This window comes from Sinocyclocheilus grahami, unplaced genomic scaffold (assembly GCF_001515645.1).
Source record: "Sinocyclocheilus grahami isolate Dianchi unplaced genomic scaffold, SAMN03320097.WGS_v1.1 scaffold947.1, whole genome shotgun sequence".
Lineage (NCBI taxonomy): Eukaryota > Metazoa > Chordata > Actinopteri > Cypriniformes > Cyprinidae > Sinocyclocheilus > Sinocyclocheilus grahami.
Genome location: NW_015506126.1, coordinates 236,523 through 247,166, shown reverse-complemented (window position 1 = coordinate 247,166; position 10,644 = coordinate 236,523). Strand labels below are relative to the sequence as shown.

Here is a 10,644-nt window from a genome sequence, read left to right as displayed (position 1 = left end):
TGTTTATATATTAAATATATTTATTTATAATATAAATTATATAAATATAAACGTAGACATGTAAATACATGTAAATATTTTCAAAACATATACTGCATGTGTATTTATATATACATAATAAATATACACAGAACACACACATACAGTATATTATGAAAACAAACACTTTTATTTTGGATGCAATTAATCGTGATTAATCTTTTGACAGCACTAATATTTAGAAACATCATATGATTGAATGCATATAAATTAGCCCAGACTCTTCATAACAGGGAGAGCAGCAGCTATTTGACTATTTGATCATATATTAATTCTTCCTTTTAAAAAAATCCCCTTTCTAAAGTGATTCAGTGTAGTGTTTGGTGTCAGGCTTCTGTACCCTCTTTACTGATCAGCATCTTTGGGCTGCGGATGCTGGTGCTGTTGTCGAATCTGTCTGAAGCTTGGCAGTGGTAGAATCCAGCGCTGTCTCGGCCTACAGACAGAGACAGAACGAATTTGTCTGCGTAGAAACCTCCTTGGCCCAGCAGCCTGCTGTCGTTGAGGAACCAGCTGTACTGTGGAAACGTTCCCCGCTCCACCTTACAGTGCAGTTCCACATTGACCACCTGGAAGTCCAGACCCACTTGTTTGAAGGGCGTCACCGTTACAGCACCTCCTACAGACTCTGAGACATCAGGTGTTAGATGTTCTTTCAGTTACACAACACAAAACAATGAATATATAAGGCAAGAAACCACAGGTGAATAGGGTAAAAAATGACTAGTAAATATCACCATACTTCCCCAGTTGATTGATTGGTTTTTTGAAACATTTTTTAGAATTTTCCAAAAAAAATATTGCATTTTGCATGCAAATTTGCAAATTCGCACACATTTCCAGAAAATAAATCTGAATACTGGATAAAGCCAGGTTCGAAATTCTTGCTTGATTTTGTTGACATATTAGAGTTAAAGGTTTTTACTGAGGGGATTTTGGATTTCTCTTTTTATCACTCCATAAATCAGAAAATACTGTGACGAATACAGAAAAAATAAATTTTCACAATGTTTTTAGGAATAAAATGTTGTATAAATCAGCGTGAATTAAATATGAACAAACCCCTCAGTAAAAACCTTCAGATTACAGAGAGGAATAAAACTGTAAGTTTTGGTGTTTGTAAGAGCTGCTGAAGTGGAGAAACAAACCCATTTTGAGAAAACATTGACTTTAAGTGTCGTTGAGGAACCAGCTGTACTGTGGAAACGTTCCCCGCTCCACCTTACAGTGCAGTTCCACATTGACCACCTGGAAGTCCAGACCCACTTGTTTGAAGGGCGTCACCGTTACAGCACCTCCTACAGACTCTGAGACATCAGGTGTTAGATGTTCTTTCAGTTACACAACACAAAACAATGAATATATAAGGCAAGAAACCACAGGTGAATAGGGTAAAAAATGACTAGTAAATATCACCATACTTCCCCAGTTGATTGATTGGTTTTTTGAAACATTTTTTAGAATTTTCCAAAAAAAATATTGCATTTTGCATGCAAATTTGCAAATTCGCACACATTTCCAGAAAATAAATCTGAATACTGGATAAAGCCAGGTTCGAAATTCTTGCTTGATTTTGTTGACATATTAGAGTTAAAGGTTTTTACTGAGGGGATTTTGGATTTCTCTTTTTATCACTCCATAATTCAGAAAATACTGTGACGAATACAGAAAAAATACATTTTCACAATGTTTTTAGGAATAAAATGTTGTATAAATCAGCGTGAATTAAATATGAACAAACCCCTCAGTAAAAACCTTCAGATTACAGAGAGGAATAAAACTGTAAGTTTTGGTGTTTGTAAGAGCTGCTGAAGTGGAGAAACAAACCCATTTTGAGAAAACATTGACTTTAAGCGACTTTAAAGAAGTGCATTGCAATTGAAATCTACAGGCACAAATAGATAAAGTGTATTAAAATAAACAATTAAAATTGTAATTTGGATGTTTTCTTTACATTAATATAATAGAAGACAAGTTATGGAAGCAAAATATCACTTCATAAATCAGAAAATACTGTCAACAGCCAGAAAAAAAATCAACGGTTTCTCCATATTTTTGGAATAAAGTATTGTATATAATCATTTAAATGATATATGAACAAACCCCTCAGTAAAAACCTTCAAATTATAGACAGGAATAAATCTGTAAGTTTTGGTGTTTGTAAGAGCTGCTGAAGTGGAGAAACAAACTCATTTTGAGAAAACATTGACTTTAAGCGACTTTAAAGAAGTGCATTGTAATTGAAATCTACAGAAAGATATAGATAAAGTGTATTAAAATGAACACTTAAAATTGTAATTTCGATGTTCTCTTTACATTAATATGATAGAAGACAAGTTATGGAAACAAAACATCACTCCATAAATCGGAAAATACTGTCAACATCCAGAAAAAAATCAAAGGTTTCTCCATATTTTTGGAATAAAGTATTGTATATAATCAGGTAAATTATATATAAACACACCCCTCAGTATAAAACCTTAAGAAAGCAGATATGAATAAAACTGTAAATGTTGGTGTATGTAAGTGCTGCTGAAGCTGAGAAATAATCTTTTTTTTGAGGGAACAGATTGAAATCTACAGATACAAGTGCAATAAAATAGACACTTGTTTTGCAAGTTTTCTTTCCACTAGACATGTTATGGAATCAAAACAGACCAAAATCTCAAAACTGGCCAGTGCATGAAAAAACAATGTTTTTTCGCCTGTTCGCCTTAAATGTAATTCTGAAACTCAAACCTATTTAGTTCATTTATTTGGTTCATTGAGCTACATACCCACGGTCAAGCTGTACGGGTCACTCAGAACCCAGTTGCCCTCGTTGCTGGCGTTACATTTCATTTGTCCCATGTAACGGTTCAGCTCGATGGGCATGTTAAAGATCGCACTGGTTGTGTCAGTCGTTTCGGTGGCGATGAGGTCAGTGTGGTTCAACAGGCTAAAGGTGTTGAGCGGCGTTCCTTTCTTAGACTGACACGTGATGATGGCTTTATAACCTCCATCATCAAGCTTCACAACATCAAAGGAGAATTCAGGCTTTGACACATATTCTAGAAAAAAAATCAGAATTTTGGAGTCAGTAAGCTTTTTAAAAAAAAAATAAATCGAAACTTTTATTCATCAAGGATACATTAAATTGATCAAAAGTGACAGTAAAGACATTTAGATTTCCATTTCAAATAAACGCTTTCCATTCATCTGTGAATCCTGAAAAATAAAATGTATCACAGTTTCCACAATCAACATTTGATAATAATCAGAAATCAGCAGCAAATCAGCATATTATACTGATTTCTGAAGGATTATGTGACACTGAAGACTGGAGTAATGATGCTGAAAATACAGCTTTGATCACAGAAATAAATTACAGTTTAACATATATTCACATAGAAAATTGTTATTTTAAATTGCAATAATATTTCACATTTTTATTTGTGTTTTTGATCAAATAAATACAGCCTTGCTGAGCAGAAGAGACTTCTTTTAAAAACACAAAAAATCTTAAACTTGATTATACTGTGTGACCTGATCGTACCTAGGATGGACACAGTCACATCACTGCTGGAGTTGAAGATCGTTGTGTCGTTGTATTGGTTTGATGCCACACACATGTAATTGCCTGCATTTTGTGCAGAAACCCTGTGGATGGTCAGAGTATCGTTATTCCTGTCGTACGGCATCTGAACCGGTGTGTCGTTCCAGAGCCAATCATAGGAGACGTATGTTCCTTTGGTTTTTGTGCACTGGAGGGTCAAAGTTTGTCCTTCCCATATGTTCTCAATGTAAGGATGTGAAATGATGCTCAGTTCCTTCACTGGAACTGCAAAACACGGAAGATGAAAACAATGCAAAGATTAATGGAACAGTTCTTCATGTCGCTCAAACCTATATGAGGTTGTTTATTTTGTGGAACCAGTGTCATTGTTTAACAAATATATTATAAGGTGTAGTTTAACCCTTGTAAAGCCTGACTTATGAAATAATAGAACATCTATTTTTCTTTTAGACAAAAAGTTTGCATGTGTTTTTTGTAGAGTATCATATTTGATCCATCAGGCTTTTACAGCTCATATAGTCTGATACAGTGAGAATATGAAGGAAAAAAACATCTTAATTTTATTCAGAGACTCAAACGGAGCAAAAACATGAATTTGCATCAGATGCTGATATTTCTATGATGAAATTCTGATGCTTGTAAATCAATGAGATCTTTATAATAGTAGAGCAGATACTGATATATAGTGGTTGCTCTGTATCTCCAGTAATGTGTCTCAGTAAGATGAGAGTGAAATGCTCCACACATATAATGCAGTGATTGAGAGCTGAAGAAATAAAGGCTCCTCAGAAGATGTGAGATGTTCTGGAGGCTTGTGAAGATCATTCCTCCGCTGAGGAACAGTGAAAGTAAAGCTTCTGGAAACAAACGCTCCTCAAAAGACACTGAGGATCAGATTTGAGACTCTAAAACATGATTGATGGAGAATCAAGTAAAGCTGAGCTGCTTCAGTCCAGTAAGTGTTCATCTGGAGATATTACTGCAGTTATTCTGACGCTTACTTGATCAAAATCAGTCAAGATTTGACACGAGAAGCTCCAGCTGAAGCTGAACGTTTGTACAATTACACTAAAAGAGCTTTTACTGGATAAAACACTCTTAACTATCAATCAGAGACAGAAGACATGAGGAGATTGTGTGCGACAGCTAAGTTTGATCATGTTGATCATTTAGAGGACAGAAAATTGCTTTATAGCCCTGTTGAAAAAAACAGCATATGCTGGTTAGGTATGTTTTGACGCTGGGATGCTGGTTTAAGCTGGTTTATGCTGGTCCTTTGCTAGTTTATGCTGGTCCTTTGCTGGTTTAAGCTGGTCCTTTGCTGGTTTATGCTGGTCATGTGCTCAAAACATACCTAACCAGCATATGCTGGTTTTTTCAACAGGGAGGATTACGCTCACGTCACGCCGCTCACCAATGACTCTGAAGTCCATGCCATTACTGAACGAGCTGTCGATATCGGTGTCATTGTGTCCGCTGGCCTTGCAGATGAGTCGACCATCATGTTCTTCGGTGATTATCAAAGAAAAAGTGGCAAGTTCTCCAGACAGCGAGGAGTACTCCCCAATCATCTTACCCGGGTTTGTCTCGACATAAAGCTCATATTGGACAGACAACGTTGCCGGTTTCTCAGGAATATCACAGAAGAAATCCACAACTGAACCTTCTAATGCAGCAGACGGACCCAACAGAACCGGTTCATCAAGCTTTTCTAGAGCATCTGCAACAGAAAATGTATTGAACACAGACCCAGTTACCCTACACTTGGACATTAAGCACATGCTTAAAAATGTCACTGCATTAAACAACAAAATATTAAAACATGTGTCATTTATTGGAAATAACAATGCACATACACTTTTTACATGCAAAACATTTACTAGACAGAAGTTTGTTGGGTTTGAAATGATCAATAGATCAGTAGATCAATAGATCTATTGTTGAAGATGAAGACAGTATTTCGTTTGTTTGTGGCTAGTGGATCGTGTTAATGAGATTGTGGAGAACTGACTTCATGCTGTCCTATGATGTTACTGACTTGTGTGAAGTAACAGCACATTTACAGTGATGCATATTTTGGCAGATGCTTTTACCCAAAACGACACGTATTGCATTCAATATATAGATTTTTATCAGGTCATGCATTCCCTGGGAATCTAAACCCTTGACCTTTCCACTTTCTGAGGGTATTAAACATATAATCAGTATTCATTCAACTATAATTATCTATAAAGCCCCAGATAAACATGGCCAGAAAGTCACTTACCCATCCTTGGATGCAAAACCGAAATACCTGGTGGAAAATAACATGCATATGAAAACAGACTTCAACACATGAAAACATCCATCAAAAACGCAAAAGTTTCCTCCACCTATGAGAATGAGTGTAAGATGCATCGATTCCATCCTTGCTGAAGAAATTAGCACAATATCCAAATGCAAGCACCAGAGCAAGAACTTTATTATTAATGGAGCAGTAAAAGCAGTTTGACATAGACACAGTGAGACCCACCCCAAACAGCACATGTGTTGAGGACAGATAGGGCAGATGCCAGTGCGAACGACAACTCAAGATAGAGGATTGCAGAGAACATCTACATAAATGACCAATGTACTGCACTAATATAATCAATATACATAAGTGTTGTTGCACCAATGCAGCCTGTGTTTGTTCTTTGATGTCTGTCATACATTGTTGTTGTATCAAGTCATTTGGTAAAGTTTAGTAAGTTTTATAGTGAGATGAACATTTTCAGGATGGGAAAATTATAAATCGTTCATCATGACTCTATTGCTTATAATTTATATTATAATTTAGATAAAACTTTTTTTTTTTCAGATTAATCTAGGTTTGGTCAGGTATCTATGCTGGACAAACGCTGCTTTTGGTACTTTTTTTTTTTTTTACTTTTTTGGAACTTTTTGATATTTTTACTTTTTATGCACCAACAAAACTGGCAAAAACACCAAAATAAATCTCTTTTTGGCATATTATTAAAACGTAGTATGTGAATTCGGTTCAGTACACCGAGTTTGGCAACAGCACAACGTACTGGTGTAAAGCTGTAAAAAAATCCCATCATAAATGAGGGCTTGGTTGACGGTTATACGGACGGTTATACGGTTGACGGAAGTTCATCGATTAAACTTACTTTATTAAGTGATCTTAATATCAATTCTTAAATCTCAAGATTCAAATTCCATCAAAATTCTGTCAAACTGATCAAAAAATGCAAACAATATAGTTTTGGCGGCCTCAACCGATCATAATCTCTTCTTCATTACTCCTAGTTATAACACGAAATAAACATGAATGATCATCAGAAGGTATGTTGAAAGAAACAGAACAACTTACCGAAATAAATCATGTCTAATCGTTCAATCAGTGTTTCAACCGCGGAAAGAGGCAAGTTAACCAGCTTGTAAACAATAACATCACATTCAGAAAAGCCTTCAATGAGCATAAACTCGATATTCAGCAAGAAAAATAACTCTAGAGAGGAGCATTTTGATAAATATATTAATTCTATAACATATTCAATAGATTTTTACGCAACGTCTTCATTATTTGACTTATGTTAACAGCTATTAGCCATTATGTTATGACAGCCACTGTTTAAAGGATTATATTTAAACAACGAAATATGAACATAACTTTATAATTGAATATAAAAACTGCCTTATGAGAGATGTTTTAATCAGGAATCTCTCTTCATAGAAAGCATATATTCCGTAGAAGCATTTGGTAAATTAAACATTTATTTGGTATATAAAAGCCTTACAATCTCATTGATAGAAAACATAATTTAAAAACAGGAAAATGGCACAGAAGTGATTGATGTCCAGTCAGAGTTAATCTTTCACCTTAATTAAACAGCTAATCAAAGTGTTCAGGATTTCTAGAATCTTCAAGACGTCTCTGCAGGACACTGGTCTAGACCTCTAGGCCTCAAACTCCATGATGACTGTTTTCATTTCCACAGGTTGAGGCTCAGAGGAAACATCAGCTACAGGATCATTCATTCTGCAGAGAGGAACAGATGAGAGGATAGAAGCGTTCTTTACAGCAGCATCACAGCCGAATGAAGCTTGAGAGAGACTAAACCAGACTCACGTTATCATCTCAGACTGGATCACGTCCTCTGACAAAAAGAGAAAGAACAGCTCTGACTTATGTTATGAAAACAATACTTCAGAATGTTCTCTGATACGTTAGAAAAACGTTAAGGGAACATTTCGTTTTATAATTTTTCAAACACTATTTGAAAGTTACTTTTGAATGTTCTCTGAATCATCTGAAGCTAGTATTGATGTTTAAAAAGTTAGACAAATGTTCAACTAAAATGTTTCAGAAAAATGATCAGTCAAAAGAACAGTAAGATTTTTAACGTTTTTTAAAGAAGTCTCTTCTGCTCACCGAGCCTGAATTTATTTGATCCAAAGTACAGCAAAAGCAGTAATATTGTGAAATATTTTTACTATTTAAAACAGCTGTGTTCTATGTGAATATGTGTTAAACTGTAATGTATTTCTGTGATGTGCAGCTGTATTTTCAGCATCATTCCTCCAGTCTTCAGTGTCACATGATCTTCAGAAATCAGTCTAAGATGCTGATTTGCTGCTCAACAAACATTTATTGACTTTTGACTGGTAGTGTAAATAATGCTAATGTGTTGAGAACATTATTAAAGACCAGATAACTCTAAACAAACGTTCTTTTAACGTTACTTTTTTCATAACTTTGAAAGAACATTTCTTAGAACATTAGTCAAAGTTCTGAGAACATTCCATGTTAGTTGGGTACGTATTAACATTTTTTTTTAAAGTTAGACAAATATTCAACTAAAATGTTTCAGAAAAATTATCCATGAACGATTTATAAATAATCTTAACATTTGAGAACATTATTAAAGAGCATAAAGAAAGAAAATCTATACATTAACTTTACTAGAAGAACGTTTGTTCAGAACTTTGACAGTTGGAAATAATAATTGTTATAAATAAAAAATATGAAAATTATAGTAATAGAAAATAACAATAAAAAGTTAGACAAACGTCCAACAAAAATGTTTCAGAAAAATGTTCCATGAACGATGTGTAAATAACGCTAACGTTTTGAAGACGTTATTAAAGACCACAGAGAAGGAAAATAACTTCGCGCGAACATTCTATTAACATTACTAGAAGAATGTTTTTTTTTCAGAACTCTGAGAACTTTTACATTTGGCAATAATTGAGAAAACATTCCATGAACGATGTAATGTGCTTGTGCTAATGTTTTGAGAACATTATTAAAGGGGTCATCCGATGCCCATTTTCCACAAGTTGATATGATTCTTTAGGGTCTTAATGAAAAGTCTGTAACATAGTTTGGTTAAAATTTCTCAACGGTAGTATAAAAAACACCTTTTCAGATCAAGCCGATTTTGTAGCATTTTCCTTTAAATGTTAATGAGCTCTGCTGACTCCGCCCCTCTCTTCCGAGCTGCTCTCTGAGAGACTTTACTTTAGCCGCATTCATCATGAAACTTGCTAATTAGCACATTATTAGGAAAGGTGAAGCTGGATCATGAATGATTCGCGCGAACATAGACACATTTATGTAGATCGGGGGCGCATTCCCTTCAGAAACAAACGTAATCCACTGCGTCTTCAGCGGCTCAGATGTCGGGAGTAAATGACGACTGCTGTTCATTATTACATCCAACAACAGAAGACCTCAATCACTCAGGAGTCATTCTTGTCTACATCTGACTGACAGTCACTCAGGGGCGGAGCTAAGGTAAAGACGCCAGTCCAGTCTGTGCTGAAACACTGCTGTCAATCAAACTATCGTGGGCGGGGCCTGTCTGTGTGACGTCACACAGACAGGCATCTGAGATCGGTTCGATTTGAGAAAGGGGTAAAGATTTTAGTAGATAAAAAAAAAAACACTGGGGGGATTATTATCATTATAGGGTGGTTGTGTACACACACTGCCAACACACATTTCAGTTCAAACAACTTGTAAAAGTGCATGTAGTATCCGATGACCCCTTTAAAGACCAGAAAACTTTGAACGAATGTTCTATTAATGTTACTGGAAGCTTTTTTTCATAACTTTGAGAGAACCTTACAGAACGTTAACCAAACGTTCTGAGAACGTTAACACATGATGAAACGAGTGGACTCACGGTTACTGTGATGTTTGCAGCTGTTGTTTCTGCGCTTGGTGCTCCAGAACATAAAGAATGAGCCCAACACGATCACAATCGACAGGAAACCACAGAAAACCAATGCAATGACCTCCATGGGCGTCGCTGCCAAATCTGTGCGAGAACAAACAAAACCCTCATCGACTTCTGCGTCTTTGTGGAAATTGTCTGGACGTGAAGGACACGCTCACCTGTCTTCTGAATAAAGATGTCCTTGCTCTCCACCCAGACTGAGCTGTCGTTAAAACGGTCCCTCACCCTGCAGCGGTAAAACCCAGCGCTGACATCTGTGAGGATCAAGATCTGACCGTGATGAGTGACCGTGTGAGCGTCGCCCTCTGCTGGAAGGGAGGAACGGTTCAGACGCCAGGAGAATGTGGGAAACGTTCCTCTGTCTGGGACGCATTTGAGCCGAGCGGCTGCCACCATCCCGTCGGCGTCGTGGAGGTACGTTACTGTGACACGCACAGCGCCACCTACTGGAACTAACACAAACAGTGGCCAGCTGCATAAACATAGTCACTATGTGTGATAAAGCGAGCACCACTAGCTCGCTTGGGACGTAACAAGTGTCCGTAAAAGATGTTAAAAAAAAGATGGCTCACTCGCAACAGCACATTCGTGCACTGTGTAATTTATTTACAGTGCCAAAAGGGTTAGTCCACAGTGAAGTATTTACCGATGCACTATAAAACAAAAAACTCAAAAGTATCAAAGAAACAACAAAAGTGGAAAACAAAACAGAGAAAATCCAAAAAAAACTTATGTACAGGTAACACGTTTCCACAATATACAGGATTGAGGTTCGCTTGAGTGTGTGTGTGTGTGTGAGTGTGTGTGAGTGTGTGAGTGTGT

The 10,644-nt window shown here is 36.3% G+C and overlaps 2 protein-coding genes across 3 annotated transcripts in view; both read right to left on the bottom strand.

Moving 5' to 3' along the window:
• Positions 1-6,303, bottom strand: part of LOC107564561 (platelet endothelial cell adhesion molecule) — an 11,372-nt gene extending 5,069 nt beyond the window's left edge. Inside the window, exons 1-7 of one of the 2 annotated variants that reach the window (XM_016249665.1) lie at positions 5,968-6,303; positions 5,862-5,888; positions 5,010-5,315; positions 3,575-3,859; positions 2,817-3,089; positions 1,229-1,346; positions 380-549 (exon numbers count right to left, since the gene is read on the bottom strand). In XM_016249665.1, the coding sequence (XP_016105151.1) occupies positions 380-549; positions 1,229-1,346; positions 2,817-3,089; positions 3,575-3,859; positions 5,010-5,315; positions 5,862-5,888; positions 5,968-6,121 (1,333 nt within the window). In that variant the 5' untranslated portion in view covers positions 6,122-6,303. Of the gene's footprint in view, positions 1-379; positions 668-1,228; positions 1,347-2,816; positions 3,090-3,574; positions 3,860-5,009; positions 5,316-5,861; positions 5,889-5,967 lie in introns of both variants that reach the window. The other variant, XM_016249666.1, reaches the window with a different exon arrangement.
• A 1,061-nt stretch (positions 6,304-7,364) lies between these two features.
• LOC107564562 (uncharacterized) overlaps positions 7,365-10,644 on the bottom strand; it is a 20,035-nt gene continuing 16,755 nt past the window's right edge. Inside the window, exons 6-9 of the mRNA XM_016249667.1 lie at positions 9,981-10,274; positions 9,769-9,903; positions 7,710-7,737; positions 7,365-7,619 (exon numbers count right to left, since the gene is read on the bottom strand). Of these exons, the coding sequence (XP_016105153.1) occupies positions 7,538-7,619; positions 7,710-7,737; positions 9,769-9,903; positions 9,981-10,274 (539 nt within the window). The 3' untranslated portion in view covers positions 7,365-7,537. The remainder of the gene's footprint in view (positions 7,620-7,709; positions 7,738-9,768; positions 9,904-9,980; positions 10,275-10,644) is intronic.